At 35.4% G+C, this 21,951-nt stretch overlaps 1 protein-coding gene and 1 long non-coding RNA gene across 4 annotated transcripts in view; both read right to left on the bottom strand.

The window, feature by feature from the left end:
- znrf3 (zinc and ring finger 3) overlaps positions 1 to 4,938 on the bottom strand; it is a 135,800-nt gene extending 130,862 nt beyond the window's left edge. The window contains exon 1 of one of the 2 annotated variants that reach the window (XM_073950455.1): positions 4,433 to 4,938. Coding sequence is in view for 1 of the 2 variants with exons in the window: in NM_001308555.1 (NP_001295484.1) it covers positions 4,453 to 4,674 (222 nt within the window). In the remaining variant the exon portion in view is untranslated. 2 annotated transcript variants of the gene reach the window in all.
- Positions 4,939 to 10,829: 5,891 nt separating this feature from the next.
- LOC137495568 (uncharacterized) lies at positions 10,830 to 20,423 on the bottom strand. 2 transcript variants are annotated; one of them, XR_011015445.2, is made up of 3 exons: positions 20,245 to 20,423; positions 12,562 to 12,761; positions 10,830 to 11,725 (listed from the first exon to the last, which is right to left on the bottom strand). It is a non-coding gene; the product is annotated as an uncharacterized lncRNA (long non-coding RNA). The 2 variants fall into 2 exon arrangements; XR_012406756.1 differs by lacking the exon at positions 20,245 to 20,423 and adding an exon at positions 19,052 to 19,196 and having other exon boundaries at positions 10,835 to 11,725.
- Between the last annotated feature and the right edge of the window lie 1,528 nt (positions 20,424 to 21,951).

Below are 21,951 nucleotides of genomic sequence, written 5' to 3'. Positions count from 1 at the left end.
CCCATTCACATGGATCTATGAATTTTGAAAACAATCAAACAATGTATTATGTGTACCGGATTGTAATTGGCGAAGGCTCTTTTGAAAGAAACACAAGATTTGGAGTTTATAAGGAGATAACTGCATAACCATTTTTAAAAACTTGACCTTGAAGCAGATTTTTAAAAAATTTGGGTTTCAAGCCTCCAAATCAATAATGTGGTGTAAACAATTCTTACAGTGTAAATCACCTACGTAATTGAATTCTCAAGAACACCCATCAAAACTAAACTTTTTATAATGAAAGCAATCACAGGAATTAAAAATGAATCATGGCACAAACAAAAACTGCGCACAGCATCTGTGTTTTGCAAGAAAACTTTCAGGTTTAAAAACAATTACACAAAAATGCTCAAAAAAAAAAAAAAAACAAGCGAAGAACTCCAAAAATGGTGCAACAAAATGTTTTAGCATGCAAATTCAATTGCGCAACTGTACTGTCAAACAGATGACTTATTTCATACAGAGGTCAAAGATCTCAGTGAAATCTCACAAAATATCTTCATATGGTTCTAGTTCACCCGACTTCAACAAAATCCAATCAATTAGGGTAAACACATTTCAACATTTCAAATCCACATGAAATTATGACACTGCTGAAAAGAAAATTGCGAATGATGCATGGCAGAGCAGTTTAGAAAATGAGAAGATGAGAGACAGATCTAAAAAAATGTGTGCACAGTGATTACAAGAATACATAATCCCTCTTAACTTGGACAAAAGTTACCATCTAAAACTACGGCAAACCTCAAAGGCATCTCAACGTAAAGCTGAAGTCCAGCATCTCAGCAGGGTTTAAAGATAGAGCCAAATGGCCCGTGCTAAATGGATGTATAGCCAGTCTAAATATCTAAACCGCTAAATCTCTCATTTCGTCCCACAACAGAGAAAGCGATCTCCTCTGCCATCCCTGAAAAACGATGATCACCACTTGCCATTTTGAAGAATGCGATACTCACTAATCCTATACATGGGAACGGTCTAACATTACTAAGTACACAACTGTAAACACACACTAGCCAATGATGTGGGACAGACACAGCAGACCTGGATGTAAAAAAGCCTGTATTTTTCATTTTTCTACACTAAAACCGCAGAGAGGAATGTGAAAGAAAAGCACAGGAATAGAAAGAAGCTTGCGAAAGATACTGCATGCGCAAACAGCTCGGGTACATACTTTTTCCAAAATATAGATTTTCTTTGCGTTCACCAAGCATTTGCAGCATCTCCAAAAAAATCAAGCGCACACACTTCATGCATTCGCTTTGATCCGAGTTCATTGCATCCTTTTACCTTCACAGTGTTCACGTTACAGCCACCGTAAGTTCCCACAGTGCACTTCTGCCAACAGCGTTAAACTCTAAGCAAGTGTTTAAGGGACAGATTATTCCTCTTGGCATGGCATTCAATAACGTCTCGCTCTTTGATGCCTGTTCTCTGTTTTCACAAGAGGAGGGGGATGAATTACAAACTTTCAACAAATCATCAAAATGGGTGCTCCTCAGAAGGGTTGCAAAACTTTCCTTGGAGAACACAAAGCCGCTTGTGTGCAATATTAGGAATAAATCACACGCGGAGGTGTGATGGTTTATAAACTATTGATTAAATAGCACAGGTCCCTGTGGAGGCATTATTTAAGCAGAGTGGTCATCTGGACAGCGTCATGGAGAAGACTTCTCACAGACTTCAATTAACTTTAAATTAAGGACATTAATATGACAGGTGTCATGAACATTTAAGCTATACACTATAATATTGTTAATTACTCTCATTCAGAAGTAACCTCCGGTCATCTTGAAGGTCTTAAACATGCACTAATTACTAAAGCAGTGGTTCCTTAACCCAATTAAGGTAACATTGATTATATATTCGCACATTCGTTCAGTGACAACGTGTGACATGCTCCCATATTGTTTACCATGGTACTTTGAATAATCGGTCTGAAAATCACACGTGATTATGTCTTAAAAACAACATTTGCACTATTTGTTTAACTATGAACAATGTTGTACGTTGACAGACATTGGTTGCTATTATGATTTCACTATTTAGCATTTGCAAATAATACTTTTTGGAAATGATATTAGGGCTAGGCCAATAAACGATATTATATATCGTATCACGATAAAATTGATGTCAATAACAATGACAAGTTCTGGACTTTTTAACTCTATATTGATGTAAGAGCCTATCAAAATTGCAGAAATGTGCAACAATGGGAATTTAAAAGTGTGTTGATATTAGAGATGTACAGAATTTTCGGCCACTAAAAAGTTATTGGCTGAAAAGGTTTCGCCATTTAATAGACGCTTTAATTTTTGTGGCTTCAGTTACTGTTGGGGTACTCTTTTAAATCTGGAAGTTTTAACAACTTATATCGAAATTAGGAATGCTCATTTCAGGTAATTTTGCCAACCAGCAACCGCCGCTTGTTAACCGAATATTAGCATATTAACTGGCCAGATTAATATTAAATTACGATTTAATAAAAAATAATAACTGAATTGTCTATTTTATGTTCGAAACATTGAATATTGCATTTTAAAATACTGATTTATTTTAACATGTGAACAACAGCATACCGAACATCTTCGTGTATCTGCGGTGTTTTCAACAGCATAGAAAAACAGAATTAAATAAATAAAAACAATAAATTAAATAGTCTATAAAAGCACAGCTTGCAACAGCAAACAGGGCGCCACAAAACACTCGCAGCCATTAGTAAACTATTCAAAAGATGCCCCTCTCAACGCAAAAACTGTGGTCGCTGTGATCGGCCCCTTGTGCAGCCAGACTTTAAAAATATATAAAGTAATATTCTTTAATCATTTAACTGATACCATTAATCGGTTAAAAATGCACCCCTTCGGTTAACCTTAATCGGTTATCATGAGCATCTGATCAAAATATATATCGTTATCGTTTAATGTGTAAAATAAGTATCGAGATTGCATTTTTGCCATATCGCCCAGCTCTAATTGATATTATTAAGGAGAAAGTCTCAACGTGTGAATATAAAACTAACTTTACCTGAATCTTAACCAGGGGGTCCTGGGCCCACAAAGAGGCCTTGAGATATCTTAAAATAACAACAAAATACACATTTCTTAATTCAGCTCCTTAGTTTATTAATTCGTTTACACATATTTTTATTTTCTAGAAGTCATGCACATTAAAAAAGAAAAAAAATCATAACTTTGACAGATATTTTAGTTTTTAAATCTTTTATCAAGCAAATTCAGACAATATACATGTTTCCTCTAATTTATCTCACCTGATTATTTAACTTCAACATGTTTGCTTGTTATTTATTCATGTTAAAATGCTTAATTTCAATATTATTTTAGTTTTTAAATCTTTTATCAAGCAAACTACAAATAGCAGGGCATGTTTAGGGGCTAAATATAGAGGTAAAGTTGGATTTATATTTACATTCTCTTTCTCCTCAATAATATAATTTCAAAAAAGTATTCTTTGCAACTCTAAATAGTGAAATCATATTAGCAGCCTGCGACTATCAACGTACAACAATGCTTACAGTCAATTAAATAGTGTTAATGCGGTTTTGAACTCATGTTTACATGTGATTTCTGATCAAACATTCAAAGTAACATGGTAAACAATGTAAGGAGCATGTCAAAAGTTGTCACTACAGGAATGTGCGAATATACAACTTTACCTCAATGCTAAATGTGTACATTTGTGGGCCTGGATTTCCAAACATTATTCTTGTTTACATGATGCTTTAAGCAAAACTAGAATGATCACATGTACTCTGTGAAAACTATTAAAATCACAACCTGCATACATGTCATTTTAAAGACCCTAAAGGCACACAAAGCTCATGTTTAAGCAGCCAAAAGACTCTCAACGCAAAATCTATTCAAGACTTTGTAAAGTTGAACTACGGAATCCCACGACTTTTCCCTGGTTCCAAATCGCATATTTATAATCCGCAACCCCTTTCCAAGGTGTTCATTGACTGCGGGAATCCTTCAGCTATGAATCAACGCTGACACTTGGCATTATAACGCTGCAGAAGATCTAAGAAATGCGCTTATTAAAATGGATAACCTCTGACATATGTTTACCGCTGTCACCCGCGCGCTACAAAGTGTTCACCGCGTTAAAGAGTCTTCACTAGCGACATAATATCATTCATTCAAGTTGTGCATCAAAGTAACTTTTTTTGTTTTGCAAGTACGTTTGTGTGTTTTGCAAGACAAGAGGCCATTTTGCGACCGCATAGTTCTGGGCTTGTACCATCCTCACGTAGTGAAGTGCAACCCCACACCCCCTTGAAAAGAAAGAGAAAAACAAAGTTGCGGAGTGCGAGCGAGAAAGCAAGTTGTTAGACACGAGGTTCGAGTGTAAAATGCCCATGCAAGTGCACTGATAGAGAGAGAAACATACTTGCACGATCTCGCCCTCTGCGCTGATAGTGGCTCCGGCTCTGGAGAAGCGCCCTTGCAAACCTGTCGTGTAAGTGGTATAATCACCATTTGGGCTCGACTCAAAAAGCACAACTTCCACAAAGGCAGTATCCTTGGCCAGGACGCTTCCTAAAACCCAAAGCAACACCAAGACCACCGAATCAGCACCGCGACCGAACCCAGTCCTCGGTAAAATCATCATCTTGCCGGTTGGATCAGCGCCGATCGGAACATAATTTCCAAGGGTCTTCAAAAAGTGTCGGTTCAGAATCAAATGTTCAGAGGAGGGAGCTCCCTCTCGAAAAACACACACACAGCACCGAAAAGAGCAAAGCAATCAAACGCGACGGATGGTGCGAAACGAGAGGAGCGATCATTAAAAATAAAAGTTTGTCCTTGAGAAGAATGTCGTGGCTTATTTCAGCATTGCTGCCCGGACTATCGCATTGCTCGCGCGCTCGCTTATGCCTCGCTGGCTGCTGCTCGCGCTCTCTGTACAAAGCGGATCTCCTTTGATCTGGGAACACGTGATTCCTTAATTTTTTTTCCACAAAGGGTTAACCCCACCCACCGATCTTCCTGACCCTCTCCATTCTAGTGCTGGGGATTGCGATTCGCCCAAACGACTCGATTCATTTCAATCGATTCGCTTAAAGATTTGTTCACTGACTCGTGTGGGTGACGAGTCAAGTTTTCACATCTTAACCAGCTTGTTTCTTATTGTTCTATATTTAAATTCTCCTATATAAATCTTCATGAGAAAGAGTATAGGCTGTTCCAGGATAATCATTCCCACAAGTGAAAAGACAATTCAGGTTTGTCAGGTGCTGGGCATGTTTGCCAACCCATAGCCTACTATAAAATTTACTATAGTAAAGATTGCCTTTGACTGCGGAATTATGAATTAGTCTGTTGTGGTAAATATACAGTTGCAATTGTAAAACAATATAACCCATACAAAAGACCCAGTACTGTACTTTTCTACAACTTTAGGGTATATTATTCTAAAAATACACCACAGTTTACTGTAGTGAAAATTAAAGTATTTATTACAGTTCATTGTAGTTGATTCTACAGTAGCCAATGATTTAGCATCCATTAACAAAGGGTTGAAAAATAGGATAATGCAATATAGCCTATAATACACTGGTATGGTTTAAAACATTTAAGGTAAAAGACTAAGTAGCCAAAATAAATCTGATAAAAAACAATATTATTCTTATCGTGAAAAAAAAAAGTTTATAAAGGAAGAAAAAGTTATTCTAGCTAAACAAGAGTTGCGTGGAAGTGGTTGGTTCGTTTACAAGACTCGTTCAAAAGAACCGATTGGCTAAAGTCTAATTCACTCTTTTCGTTAAGGAGGAGCGACTCTGTTTGGATGATTCATACGCTCAAATGTTTGTGTTGCGCACTAGCAGCTTTTAAAACTATTGTAGAAATTGCCATTTCGGTTATGTTGTAGCCACAAAACGTTTTATTACTTTTGTTGGGAGATTAGTAAACATTCTCTTTAATAGTGTGGCTAATTAGCCGACTGTGAGCTAAACTTTGGGGAGACTACCTTAAAGCGACCACAAACCTCAAAATGATTTTGCATTTACTGTAGAGTTTATTTGACTGACCTCTGTAGTACATTTTTAAATGAACTTAACACAGTTTTGTGTATTTTTAAACATAGATTTTTATACCTTAAAAGTCTAGACTGTTTTGTAATTCCGTACATTTATCTATCAAATGGGTTTTAATGAAGTAGACCCAGTAAGTGGGAAAGAGTGCTAAGCATCCTTAAACAAAATCAAACTCTCAGTTGAAGCATAGCAGCAGATTATTGGCAAAAGTAAAATTGGCTCTAGTGCGGTCTGGAAAGCATCAAAATGCTCTATTTACAATGTGTTATTGCAGCTTTGCAAAAACAGACATATCACAGGCATATCGGCTTATTTCTGGTGCACAGTGTGGCCAATCAACTGTTTGCTATATTCAAAATACACTCACCACTCAAAATGATCAAGTTTTTGTTCAGTGCAGTTCTGCAAGGTCACTAATCTTCCTATTAAATAAAGCAAAGTAAATCACAGATTAAAACAGAACTGTGTGAGATCACAATGAACTGAATGAGTGACAGTTGAAGTCAGTATTGTTAGCCCCCCTGTTTATTTTTTTCCACAATTTCTGTTTAACGGAGAGCAAATTTTTTTAAACACATTTTTAAACATAATAGTTTTAATAACTCATTTCTTATAACTGATTTATTTTATCTGTCATGATGTCAGTAAATAATATTTGACTAGATATTTTTCAAGGCACTTCTATACAGCTTAAAGTGGCATTTAAAGGCTTAACTAGGTTAATTAATTAGGTTAACTAGGTTAGGGTAATTAGGCAAGTTATTGTATTACAATAGTTTGTTCTGTATCGACTAAAATTAAAAAATGCTTTAATTCTAGCCGAAGGGGGAAAAAAAGACTTTCTCCAGAAGAACAAACATTACCAGACTTACTGTGAAAGTTTCATTGCTCTGTTAAACATCTCATAAGAAATATTTAAAAAAAGAAAAAAATCAAAGTGGTTTATTTATGCTGATTTAAACAATGTTTATATATAGACATTTCATTTTTCTTCAGCTTAGTCTCCGATTTATCAGAGGTTGCCACAGCCAAATGAATCGTAACTATTCCAGCATATTTTATATGCAGCGGACGCCCTTCCAGCTGCAACCCAGTACTGGGAAACGCAAATGCCAACTGACCCAGGCAGGACTCGAATCAGTGACCTTCTGGCAGTGCTAAGCACTGAGCCACCGTGCCACTATTTACAGCGCTCAGCATAGTTAAGTACACCCCATTTTCTAAATGAATATTTGTATCCATTTCTCAGTGAATATTGGTCAGACATTTTTGTGCATTTAAACAAAACAGATTTATTAAACAGATATATGTATTTAATAATATTTCAGTCGCCAAACATATTTAGAAATTGAAAGATAATACAATTAAATTCAAGCAAAAAATTGCCAAAAAAAAATACAACCTGCAAAATGTCAACTACATTTTTCATTTGTTTGCTGCTCTTGAATCTTCCTCTTTTAAAAATTTGTTTTAAATATTTTTTTTTAACATATACATTTCAGTGTACTAGATTTTTTACTTTTGATCTGCTATCGTGAGTTATTGCGTTAGATAAGCTCCAGATTTGGCTTCAGTACTGGCTAATCCAGAGGTAGGGAACCTATGGCTCTGGAGCCACATGTGGCTCTTTGACCAAAAATATGTGGCTCTCCAGCTGTCTTTTTCAATAAAATTTTTTAATTAAAAAAAAATTATAACTGTCACTAGAAATCAGTTTCCTATTAAAAATACAATTCCAGTTCCCTTTTAATTTTTTTTTTACTACAGCAAAGTTTTCTACAGCAGTTTTCTACAGCAAAATGAATAAGAACTCAGTTTACAAAAAAGTAATTTTTAAGCAATGCGCATATGTGATGCTGTGGTTCAACATGAATTGTGACATCAATAAAGGGCAAGCAACTAACATTTCTATGGTAACTTCGCATATGTAAATTCAAACAACATTCGTTAGTGGCGATGGCAAAAAGAAAAAAATCTATAAATTCCCTTTGTTCATACATTGTGAGTTGTGCATGAACATAAATAAAGGTTTTGTTTATTAAATAATAAAGGTTTTGTTATAAACAAACCCCTAATTGCTCTTTAAAAAATACATTTGATAAAAAAATCAGAAATAGCTCTTTGCTGAAAAAAGTTCCCGACCCTTGGACTAATCAAATATATATGCACAAATATAATATTGTAAAGCTTCCTATTAAATATATGAATTTAAAAGATAGATTTGTGAGGGGTGTACTCGTATATGCTGAGCACTGTATATGTAAATAACTTTTCCAAACTTCTAAGACATTCAGTAATAAATTTCTTAGGATTGACAAACCTTGTCAGGACCTAACATGTCAGACTAGAGCCCCTCAGTAAGTTTATTCTGCAGCTGGGCCTGTGATTAGGTCAGATGAACATAAAATGGGGGTTAATCTTGAAATTACTACAATTATTTTGTACTCTTTAGGCATTTGGAACTCTCAAAGACAATCGTTACAGAAAATGAGGGTTAAAGGAACACTCCACCTTTTTGGAAATAGGCTCCATTTAAAACTCCCCTGTTTTACAATTTAATCCAGTCAGATGATCCCCGGGTCTGGCTGGAGCACTTTTAGCTTAGCTTAGCATAAATCATTTAAACAGATTAGACCATTAGCAATTCAAAAAAAAGAAATGATGATGATTTTTCTAAGTTTGACCCTCTGTAGCTACATTGTTTACTAAGACGGAAAATGAAAAGTTGCTATTATAATCTCATTTTGGCGTAATGATCAAAGAACTTTGTTTCTGGCTGCAGCACAATGATATTATGCAGTGCCTCATAATAATCCTCAGCTAGGTAACATCATGGCACAGTATTATTGCACCTATGCAGGGCTGGCGCATCCTAGTTATTATTTAAGGCAATTTCGCATACAGGGCAGCAGAATAGTGAGGGCGGCATCAGCGATTCTCTTATTTGTATTTTTTGAGTGAGATGCTAATGGTCTAATCTGAATCCATAATTTATGCTAAGCTAATTTAAAAATGCTCCCACCAAACCCAGAGATTGAATGGATTTAAAAATGGTCAAATGACTTATAAAATGAGCCATTTCTTTAAAAAAAAAAAAATGCGGAGTGTTCCTTGAAGTTTTTACTTCTTCTGTGCAAAACTTTTTGATTAGCAAAACTACCCTATACATTAAAACAGAAGTTAAAGGGTTTGATCTTGCCTTTGATTCACATGAGGAATGAGACAAACTCAAAGACCCTCTGGGTTCAGTTAAACGCCTCATCACTTCAAAAATAAAAGAACCTTTGAAGCATTCAAAGATTTGACCTTGGACTGACGGCAAAGTGCCCTTATTTGTAATCACTTTGAACATGGACACATTTCATCAGACGAAGCTCAAGTTTACGTTGAAAATCTGTTTACGTTCCAGAGCTTGATTTCATTAAGTGTGCATCTTCAAAGCAAAGTTTAGCAAGATGTAACTTTTTGCAAATAATATATTGTTGGGATCGTTCATCCAAAACTGAAAATTGTCATGATTTATTCATTCTCCATTTCTGTTTTACACAAAAGAATACATTTTGAAGAATGTTGGTGCTCTGACATTTTATCCTACCCATCAGATTATGCTACCAACACTGTATTTGAACGGTTCTGAGGTTGGGGTTAGCAATTAGGTAGGTTAGTTTGATATTACAGCTTCATATCACACTACTCCACAGTAAAGTTTACACTGATAGCCAAATCTGATGGGTAGCATATGTGTCATCAACATGTGCTAGCTACCTTTTTAAATGGGAGGTAGGACAATCTGAGAAGGTAGGACAAATCAACAGAACACTAGTAGCCCTTGACATCCATATACAGAAAAGGAATACAAAGGTAGTAAATAGCCAAAGATATTTTGAAGAAAGTCGGCAACCGGTAGCCATTGACTTCCATAGTATTTATTTTTCTGTATATGGATGTCAGTGGCTACCATACCTGCCAACATCAAAACATCGGGGGTGTTACAGACTGTACCAAAAAGTTGAGGATGGAATTACGGGAGTTTTCTAGGAGAAATAACAAAACGGGAGGGTGGAGGGAGATGGGTCTGAAATACGGGAGACTCCCGGAAAAAAACGAGAGTGTTGGCAGGTATGGTGGCTACCGGTTCTGAACATTCTTCAAAATATCTTTGGCCACTGACTTACAGTATTTATTTTTCTGTATTTGGATGTAGGTGGCTACCGGTGTTCTGTCAATTTCTCCTACCGTGTTGTTGGGTAGCACATTCGCCTCAAAGTAAGAAGGTCGCTGGTTCTAGCCTCAGATGGGTCAGTTGGTGTTTCTATGTGGAGTTTGCATGTTCTCCCCGTGTTCGCGTGGATTTCCTCTGGGTTCTCCGGTTTGCCCCACAAGTCCAAAGACATGTGGTACAGGGTGAATTGGGTAGGCTAAATTGTCTGTAGTGTATAGTGTGTGCATGGATGTTTCCCAGTGATTGGTTGCAGCTGGAAGGGCATCCGCTGTGTAAAACATATGATGGATAAGTTGGCGGTTCATTCCACTGTGGCGACCCCAGATTAATAAAGGTACTGAGCCCAAAAGAAAACGAATGAATGAATGATTGAATTTCAGTGGCTACCGGTTCTGAGCATTCTTCAAAATACCTTCTTTTGTGTTTAAATTTTAATTTGGGCTGAAATTTTCCTTTAATAACCTGCGTAAGACAGCAGAGGCATAAATATAAATTCCCAAAGACATTACATTAAACATTAAACATATTTTTTATGTACTTCCTGCACAAACATACACATAATTGTCTACCAAAACTGCCTTGCACTTTGCTTGACCAACGTTGGCACAAAATTCAGACAACTAAAGAGTACAAATTTCATGCAATAACATCCCAAGATATTCAAAATGTGAGTGGCTCCAGAGTCTTTTTGAAGACGTCCGCTTTATGAAAACCAACTGCACCGCTCCTCAAGGTCAGGAATGCATCGGAAAGAAACAGCGGATCCCAAAATGGCCAACATGTGTTCTGATTCAACACAGGAAAACCCGAAAGAGCTTTCAGAATGTTAAAAAGGCTGTTTTCGCCCACAGCATGACAATTACTTGCAGATCAGCTCTCAGCTGATGATGTCATCAGACCCGCTTGGAGGATGAGGAGGACAGCTTCACTCCATCTGCTTTTAAAGAAGACCCTCAGTTGTAATCTATAAAATTACTACAGAATTAGAAAAATTGGTGTCTTAGTCTTTTTTTCTTACTTATAACATTCCTAAATCAAGAAGCATTTTCTACAAGTAAAATATATTGAAATAATAAGCAGTGGTTTAAGTAATGTTTTAAAGTAGTTTTTCTGATAAATTGTACTTTTTAAATTAGTTCTTAAAATGTGTACTTTACTTTTACTAATTTTTTTCCTGTCTACGGTGATTGGCTAAGTAAAATAACCGAATAATCAGTCCTGTCTAATCAAATCTTGCATAAAAAAATGCATCAGAGAGATCAATAAATACATTTATAAATGCAGCAAGCATATGGATTCTGTGGAAAGTGAAAGTGTCCAAAAAGATGGAAAATCATCACATGCAACCATTGTTGCAACCAAAGTTGGCCCATGGTAACCTTTGGTTTGGCCCATTTTCCCATCTGAAAAGAGAAGGAGAATGATGGGGAGTTGGTTGGGGTGAATGTCTGACAGAGATCGTCATTTCAAATTTAACGTCACTTTTAGTTTCTTTGTTTAATTGAGGAGCTACGAAAAAAATGTAAAGTTTCAATTAAATGTCGTAAATTAATCAGACTTTTAAAATGTAAATACTGTCAGTTGACAGGTAAAGGACGATGCACAAGACTCCATTGTGTTATAAATAGGATTGTTTATGTTTTAACTTTAATAACTTTATTATAAAAAGTTAACAATGATACTGCATCATAATTAATATATTTTAAAGCAAAGTTTTTTTGTTTTTTTTTAATATTAGCAAATTAGGAAATTTTCCGATGGCAAATTTATTGTAATATGGTTTCATATATTTAACTTTGGCCCAAAATACCGTTAATCAAGTTTGGCTTGACGCCCTTTATAAGAAAAGGTTTGGGCACCCCTGGTTTAGACTGACACAAAGATGACAAATGGGAGGATGACTGAAATGACCAAATGGCCTTAGACAATAACTGCATGCACTACAGAATGTTACGTTTTCAAATACATGCATAAACTGCATGTGTTCTATCAGTGCAGCAGGAGCTGGGTTTGCGGCACCAACTGTTGGTCACTTAGTTTGTTGGTCAGCTAGATTTTAGCCACATATACACAGAGTTTGCGCCACATGTTAATGCATCAACCTGATTTGTGCACATATTGTCATATATAATATATTGTGGTCTCACATTTTAAATGTATAGTCTTAGATTTAAACTTACACAAACTTACTGATGTAAGCAATTTATATATATATATATGCAGGGTATAAGATACTCACTAGGGGCTGTTCAGGCGTTAGCACTGTTGCCTCGCAGCAAGAAGGTCGCTAGTTTGAGTCCGAGCTGGGTCTGTTGCCATTTCTGTGTGGAGTTTGCATGTTCTTCCCATGTTGGCATGGGTTTCCTCTGGGTGCTCCGGTTTCCCCCATAGTCCAAAGACATGTGGTACAGAGATGGGTTGCAGCTGGAAGGGCATCCGCTGTGTAAAACATATGCTGGATAAGTTGACAATTCATTCCGCTGTGGCGATCTATGATGAATAAAGAGCCTAAGCTGAAGGAAAATGAATAAATGAAAGAAGTAATTTGAGATGTATTAAAACAGATACTCCTACTCAACTTTAACTATTTTTTGGCAAGTACTTGAGTACAATTTTTCAGAACTCTTTTGATCACTTCTAATGAAAAAGTGGGTTTTTCCTTGAAACAAGCACATAATCTCATTTCAAACCAAAAACAAGATTATCTTACCCCAATTGCAGATTATTTAGCTTGTTTTAAGTAAAAACTGATAATAATCTGATTATAAAACAACTGGGTCTTATTCACTAATAACTGCTTACGTTTTTCATATTTACAGTTGAAGTCAGAATTATTAGCCCTCCTAAATTATTGGCCCTGTTTATTTTTTCCCCTAATTTCTGTTTAACGGAGAGAAATTTTTTTTCAACACATTTCTATACATAATAGTTTTATGTATAGTCAGTATCATCTATTATCTATGTATAATCAGTATTTCTAATAACTGATTTATATTATCTTTGACATGATGACAGTAAATAATATTTGACTAGATATTTTTTCAAGACACTTCTACACAGCTTAAAGTGACATTTAAAAACTTAACTAGGTTAATTAGGGTGACTAGGCAGGTTAGGGTAGTTAGGCAAGTTGTTGTATAATGATGGTTTGTTCAGTAGACGATCGAAAAAATATTGCTTAAAGGAACTAATAATTTTGACCTTAAAATGGTTTAAAAAAAATTAAAAACTGCTTTTATTCTAGCTGAAATAAAACAAATAAGACTTTCTCCAGAAAAACAGACATTATCAGACATACTGTGAACATTTCTTTGCTCTGTTAAACATCATTTGGAAAATATTTTTAAAAAGAAAAGAAAATAACAATAATAATAATTCAGACTTCAACTGTATATGCCCACTTGAACTTCTCACAAAAAACAATTCCCAACACAACACGTGTGTATGCACATGAGTTTGTTTTTAAACTTGTTCTTTTAGTGAATTTGGAGTGAATGGCTCTGTTCTAAATTTAGAACAGATTAAGAACAGAGGTTAATAATTTGCATAAGGGCTTTCCTTAAAGCGATACTTGTCCAGAGTAAATTGTAAGAAGACAAATTCTGAATTATGAAAGAGACTTATGAGAATTATGGCATAGAAATAATATTGGTTTTGATGTTGGATGTGAAACATGCTTTCAGTTCTGAAAACGCCAGGAGCAATGCATTGCGTTTTTGTTGACTTTTTGTTGACAGACAATCGTATCTATGGTTTTGATGCTCAGATGCTTTTTTTCAGAAGATTTTTTTCTGACTGCAGGCGCAGAGTGCACCGTCAAAACGCAAGGCGCAACAGAGAAAATGCTTCTTGATTTAAGAATTTTTAGATATTTGTACAAGAAACAAAGCAAAATCCGGTCCCACTTTATATTAAGTGTCCTTAACTACTATGTACTTCCATCAAAAAAGAAATACAATGTACTTACTGTGTTTATGATGTATTTGAGAACACTTGTGGTGCTTTTGAGTTGGGTTATGAACAGGTTTGGTGGTATGGGTAGGTTTAAGGGTGGGTTAAGGTGTAAGGGATGGTCAACATTGTATTTACAAATGTAATTAAAAAAAGTTAATTACAGATGTAATACATACAGGTATTTAATCAAGCATAAGTACACAGTTAATACATGTATTTACATAATAAGTACATTGTAACAAACTATTAATTCATGTGTAAGTACTTATTAGTTAAGACCACTTAATATAAAGTGGGACCCGAAATTCTTAGTAAGAAAAGCATTGTTTTGCAGTGTGGTCATACAAGCTTTACATTTGCATGCACAGTCACTTGTTCATCACAATAAGCATTCCATCATGAGTCAAAGAATCACTTAGAATCTCTAAAAACATCTGTGTACAGACTGTTAGGAAACAAGATGAGAAAAAAACAACTGACCGATAAGTGTAAAAGGTGCAAACGATAGTTGCCACGGTTCAGCGTTTAAGTGGCTGTAATGTTAAACAATTATAAAAACTCTATGTTTACTATCTCCCCACAGACATTTCCATGCGAAATCGTATGCAGGCCCTCAAGGGTTGATAAACAAAGGGCCTCTTCTGTTTTCATTGATCCATGTCCTGAGAGAGAAATATAAACGGCGAAAACCCTCTGATAAGCAGAAGACTTTACAATAGTGCTTTTGTTCTGGACAAAGAAGACGAGTGTTTGCTGTCAAAAATAAAAGTAAAATACGGATGATTGCTTAAAACAAAGCAAAAAACAAAAAAACGAAACAAAAGGCAGCAGAAGCAAGCAAAGTTTCCCAAGCTTGAATCGTGTAGGTCTTATGACTGAGCATACGTTTAATTAAATTTCTAAAGACATGCAAGCTTGTTTGTGTGCCCAAGTTCAAAAAGGTACAATTAAGTTGTTCAATTTACTAAGATTTTAGGTTAGATTAACTTTAAATGGGTTTCTTGAACAGTGGGCACTTTTGCAGAACTTTGCAGAGTGAACTTACTCACAATAGCTCACTTTTAACTCTCACAACACAAGCAGTTTCTTAACATATAGTACAAAAGTGGATATCGCCTGGCATCCGAAAGATTTTAAAATGTTTTTAAAAATGTGAAAACAGTAAAAACCTTGTGAAATATATATTATTTAGATAATAATAGATAATATTTATCTATTTTAATACATTTTTAAGAATATTATTTTATTTTAATTGTATTTTTTATATCAAAATGTAATTTATATATTTGTTCCAAAGCTGAATTTTCTGATTACTCACTACAGCCAGTACCAGCCACATATAACCAACAGCACCAAACAACCGTGAGTAAACTACACCACACTGCACATTGTAAAACCCAACAGTCAACTTCATCAAATGAAAGAGTGTAGTTAACTCAAAATTTACTGAAAGTTACCTCTACTCATTTAAAAAGAGTTTTGAACTCATTGTCAAAGGTAATGAGTTAATTAAACACCTCATCACTGTAAGTTGAAGTGACACAATGGCTCAGTGGTTAACACTGTCGCATTACAGAAAGAAGTTTGCAGGTTCGAGTCTGCATATGTGGAGTTTGCATGTTCTCCCCATGTTCGCTTGGGTTTCCTCTGGGTGCTCCGGTTTCCCCCACAGTCCAAAGACATGCACTATTGGCGAATTGAATAAACTAAAATTAGCTGTTGTATATTTGTGTGAATTAGCGTATATGGATGTTTCCCAGTACTGGGTTGCAGCTGGAAGGGCATCCACTGTGTAAAACATATGCTGGATAAGTTGGCGGTTCATTCCACTGTGGTGAGCCCTGATGAATAAAGGGACTAAGGCAAAGGAAAATGAATGAATAAAAAAATCACCCAAAGGCACCCCAACATGAAAAAATACTATAGCAATTTATACTGTAGTAAATACTATAGTGTTTTTGAACCCTACTAAAGTATACTGTATATTTTAGTATTTATAACACTTTATAAAAATATTGCTACCGCATATATTAATATTAACTATAGTGAACTGACAAACTGTAATAAATGCTGTACTATATATTAGTTGTATTACAGTAAACCATGGTGCATTGTAGTATAACATATGCTATTTGTAGAAAAGTAATTGGTCATCTGTTTGTATTTCTAAAGTTGCAGTATTACCAACTATAGAATTACCACAACACATTAACTCGTGCTTAACTAAAATATAGTTCAAAATCATCATAGCCAAGTATTTACTTTAAGCTACTGTAGTATTTCATTTAATATACGCATAAACTTGGAGAATCCTTACACATCAAAAACCATTTAGAAGCAGGCAGAAATGTTGTGCATAAACAATTGCAAATGGAGAAAAGCGGTAATCGTCTGTGGTTCATATGGTCACCTACACCGTATAAACCACAAACAATTACACGATTTCTCCACTCGTAATTGTTTGTGTGTTGCATGTGCATGGAAGTGAAAGGGAGGAGGAAAGTAAAAACATCAGGTAATTCGATTCAACTCTGCCCTCTGGTGGTGTTTGGGGGAAAAGTGTGTGTGTTTTCTTTTCTGAATGCCACAGGCTGATCACCTGTGGAGCCGATGACTTAAACCATCTGCGTGTGAGAGGTTTTGATATAGGCTACAGTAGATCAGTTCACACTGCTGAAAGTGTTTGTGTGTTGTGAGGCAAACGTTGAGCAACTGAGCTTTTGAATTATTGATCAACAATTAGGCCAAGGGCTCGATTGGTTATATAGGAAAAGTACAAAAAATACGGTACATTTAGTTATTTTTGTTTATGGACACTGAATGGATTGAGGTTAGATCGGTTAAATATTAATATAATGTTCATATTTAATATAAATAAAATATAATGTAATTTCTGAAAAGTATTCTAGCAGCCAATGAATATCGAAATAACGTTGTTCACAGTCAATGAAATAGTACTAATGTTGTTTTGAATAGCCTACATGCTAGGCAGATAGAATATTCTAAATTTACTGAATCCATCTCAAAATTAAATGGCCGAGAATTAATGTTAAGTGGGGTTATTTTAAGGCCGTTTTGTTGATGTTGTTGAAATTAGCAATTACACAAGCTATAGAATTTAGCGAATTGTATCCTACTTTTATTTCAACATACTTTGGAAAATCCATTCATGTTTATGGCATGCTATAACTAATAAAGAGATAAATATGATCGGTTTATGTGCCCCTCAAAATAAGGCCTACAGTAAAATGTTACTGGAAGCCAATTTTCACATTGTAAGAGGGGAAAACATGTATACAAAGTCTATGACAATAGTAATGACTTTAAAGACATTATGAAGATTTTTTTTGGAATTGATTTACTGCCAAAACAATGACATATTTGAACATCAAGTCAATTTAATACACTTTAAAGTTTGTAAGTTAGGCCTACTATTTAACATTTACCTCAATGTCATCTTTGAAAATCACTCATCTGCCTTACTACAAAAAAAAAAAAAAAAAAAAATGACGTTTGCTGTTCGTTCAGACTACTTATTTTAATTGAGTTGCAACAACACAATTCTTGAGTTTTTTTGGGGGGCAACTTTATTGTTTTATGTTTAATCTACTTAATTTGTAAACACTAATAAGTTAACATAATTCCTTAATGTTGCTCCAACACAAATAGCATTTTTTAACATGTCGACTTTTAGTTTGTCATCATCATAATGTCTTGCATCATTTGTCTTAAATATGACTTATGAATGCCATCATTTCAACAATTTATATAATAACAGTTTTAAATGTTTTACATTTTGATAAAAGGGTATTTTAACAAATATTAAAATTTGTGTTTTTATTAGTATAGCTAATTCATAATTAATGTTTTCCTAATTTAATTGCATCTTAAATTTAAAAAAGTAATTTATCATTGTTGCAAGGTTGAATTTTCATTAGCCCCATTATTGTGTCACACGATGCTGCAAACTTTGCTGTTAAAAATATGTATTTTTAAAATCATTATTCATACTAAAAAACAACAGCTTTTTCATGGAATCGTTATATTTTGAAATGTATTTATTGCCAGAATTATGAAATAGTTGTATATCAAGTCAAATAAATAAATAATAAAATTTGTCAAAATCTATTTTACCCTTTACGTTACCGTTTATAATTCATGTCACTATTTCATCTTTCTAAGTCATAATTATGCCTACATTTTGTCTTTCTGTCCTTATTATAATGTCAACTTTTTGTCTTAATTATGACTATTTTTTATCTGTCAATTTAATTGTATTTTTATTGTAAAAAGCAATTTATCTTTGTTGTAAGGTTGAATGTTAGCCTCATTTTCAGTATCACATGATGCTTCAGAAATCACACTAATTATTATAATTTGTGTCACATAACCAGCGAACTGTTCCTGGAAGATCGCTGACATACTACTTGCATCATTCAGGAACTACATTTCCCAGCATGCCATTGCACACACCGGTCACCATTCACCATTAATCACACACAGCTGAATACCATCATCATGAATTGTTTGGACTATTTATACACATTGCACACACCAGTCAATGCAGATGCAAGTATGCATACCCAGTTTGCATACTTATACTACTATACTTATATTTGTGAAAAAAAAAAAGTTTATACTTTTGAGTGTGCAACAGAAGAGTATGCAAGCTTTGGAACATACTACTTCCTCTTAACAGATCTTTGTGTTGCTCATTATGCCCCCAGTCAATCATCCACACATCATACACATTTCTGCCAAATTTAATTTCCTACCTTATTGGAGAAGCAGCAGCAGGTTAATCTCCCATTCAGTCTTTCATGCAGAGAAATCTCCTCAGCTCTTTGGATAATTCTGCATTCAGATGTTTAAACGTCCAAACGCATCTTTAAATAAGTTCAGTATGTTTTTGCAGATGAACTATAACACAGATAATGCGATTTAAGTATTTTCCAGTGGGCTAGATGTTGACTAACAGTCAATCAAACATCTTTACTGAAGCCTCTCTGCTTGACGGTTGGTCTCGCGCGTCCATCATGTTTGTAGTTTATTTACAATTTTCATACACGTTTGTAGTTCTAATCGAATTTGTGTCCAATGCGCATTGTATTGTGGGCTATATCAGCATGGACGCTTCTACACTTAAATTTTTTACCGGAAATAGTAAACCATCCGGGAACCTCTGGCATACTCTTTTCAACATACTATGGTTTGGGACATACTAATTCTATTTTCAAATACTATTTAGGATGTATAGTATGTGGATTAGGACGCAGCATGAGTTTTTGTTTGTCGGTAACTGTATGGTTTCAGTGAGTGTCGTCTACATATCCTGTTCATAGTCTTTCTCGTTATGTTTTGATGATTGTTTGGTTACTTTTTTGTACTTTGATCACCGCTTTGTTTCTGCATTTTTTTAATGCCTTTCATGATAAAGTAGTTTTTGTTTTTTGACTTCACTTGATTTTCCCTGCACGAATAATCTTTTTCATTAAATTGCATTTGGATCTCATGAGGGTTTTTTGAGACCCAGGATGGAGGAAAGTCCTTACCCCAGGTGGAGGAGTTTAAGTATCTTGGGGTTTTGTTTATGAGTGAGGGAAGGATGGAACATGAGATTGACAGGCGGATTGGTGCAGCGGCTGCAGTAATGCAGTCGATGTACCGGTCCGTTGTGGTAAACAAGGAGCCGAGCCGAAAGGCAAAGTTCTCGATTTTTATCGGTCAATCTACTTTCCTACTCTCACCTATGGTCATGAGCTTTGGGTCATGACGGAAAGGACAAGATCTCGAATACAAGCGGCCGAAATGAATTTCCTTCGAAGGGTGGCAGGGCACTCTCTTATGGATAGGGTGAGGAGCTCTGACATCTGGGAGGAGCTCGGAGTAGAGCCACTTTTCCTCCACATCGAGAAAAGTCAGCTAAGGTGACTCGGGCATCTGTTTCGGATGCCTCCTGGATGCCTACCTAGGGAGGTGTTCCAGGCATGTCCCACCAGGAGGAGGCCTCAGAGAAGACCCAGGACAGGCTGAAGGGACTATGTCTCTCGGCTGGCCTGGGAAACGCCTCGGGATACCCCTGGAGGAGATGGAGGAAGTAAAGAGAGGGAAATCTGGTGTTCTCTCCTAAGACCCCGCGACCCGTCCCTGGAAAAGCGGCAGAAAATAATTGAATGAATGAATGGAATGCATTTGGATCCAACCTCTTGTCTTTGCTTCCTTGATCCACGGTGACAAATTTACTACTTACTAAACATTATAATTATAACTATTATTATTAATACCGAACACAATTGCCTTTTTATGACATACTCGAATATGTGTGACATTTACTTAACTATAAAAACTGGTCAAAAATAAATTTGAACTTTTATGTTACCTTTTAAAATTTGTGTCACTATTATGACTTTCATAATGTCACTATCAAAATGCTGCATTATTATGCCTACATTTTGTCTTTCTGTCATTATTTTGATGTCGACTTTCTTAAATATGAATTTCTTAATAATATTAACAGTTATTTAAGTTTTTTAAAGTCATAATTTTTTATCTGATATTTATGGCATTTTAAATATTAATTTTAGCATAAGCATTTAAACAGTTATGGGCCTTATTTTATCACCAATTGCTTTGATAAAATCTGATTTTAAAAATAAAACGAATTCAATATTTCTCACCAGCTTGTGTGAATGTCATAAAATTAGGACTCTTTATGCTTTTATTTTCTAGATTTAGTATTTCCTGAATTAAAGTAAGCATACTTGTACACTTTAAACCCAAAAAGTTAAGGTAACTCAAACCATTTGAGGAAACCAATTGCAACAAACCATTTAAGTTCAAAAACGAATCCTAATGAGTGCTGTGAACTTAATCCATTTGAGTAAACGAAGCAATTTGAGCACAGTAAAATCAGATAAATGTAGAGAACTCAAACCAACAAAGTACTGTGAAAACTAATAAGGCAACTCAAACCATTTGAGGAAACAGATTGCTACAAACCATTTGAGTTAAACTAATCTACATGAGTACTGTCAGCTTACTCCATTTAAGTTGGAGAAATGAGGTATTTAATAAACTCATACCTTCAACACAGAGTTCAAAACTCTTTTCAAAATGAGTAGGATTACCTTTCAGTCCATTTTAAGTTAACTACACTCATTTCATTTGATAAAGTTGACTGTTGGGTTATACAGTGTGCGGAAAAGCAAACTGAAACATAAAGTGTTGACATCATCTCGCGCATACAAATGCGAAAACACCATCCGCTGCAGTCAGTGGGAGAAAACATTTCCATCTGTGGGTGTCCAGGGGCCTCTTAATTGCTTTATGTAATAATACACTCCAGTGTTGTGAGTTACGGACGCAAAAGTAGGGCCTCCTCATCATCTCTTTTCTTCATTAGAGGATAACGTCAGCAGGGCCCCATCAAAGACACAATTCACCGTGGGGACGTCTGATTTACGAGCACGGTTCCCAGAGCATTGTGAGGATCGCACACATGCAAAATGCCTTCTCCGGTATTTATAGTAACCCAACTGGCATTGTGCTGGAAAGAAGGATGAGAACATGTAGGAAGAAGAGAGATAGAGTGTGTGCTGAACAATCACTCTGCTTTGATCTCTGGCTCCTCCCCTCAGATAAAACTCTCACGGGACCAGAGCTTTAAACAGAAGTC

The sequence above is a fragment of the Danio rerio genome, chromosome 5 (genome assembly GCF_049306965.1).
Source record: "Danio rerio strain Tuebingen ecotype United States chromosome 5, GRCz12tu, whole genome shotgun sequence".
Classification (NCBI taxonomy): Eukaryota; Metazoa; Chordata; class Actinopteri; order Cypriniformes; family Danionidae; genus Danio; species Danio rerio.
Note: the sequence above shows the minus strand (reverse complement) of the source record. Positions and strands in the feature narration are given on the sequence as shown.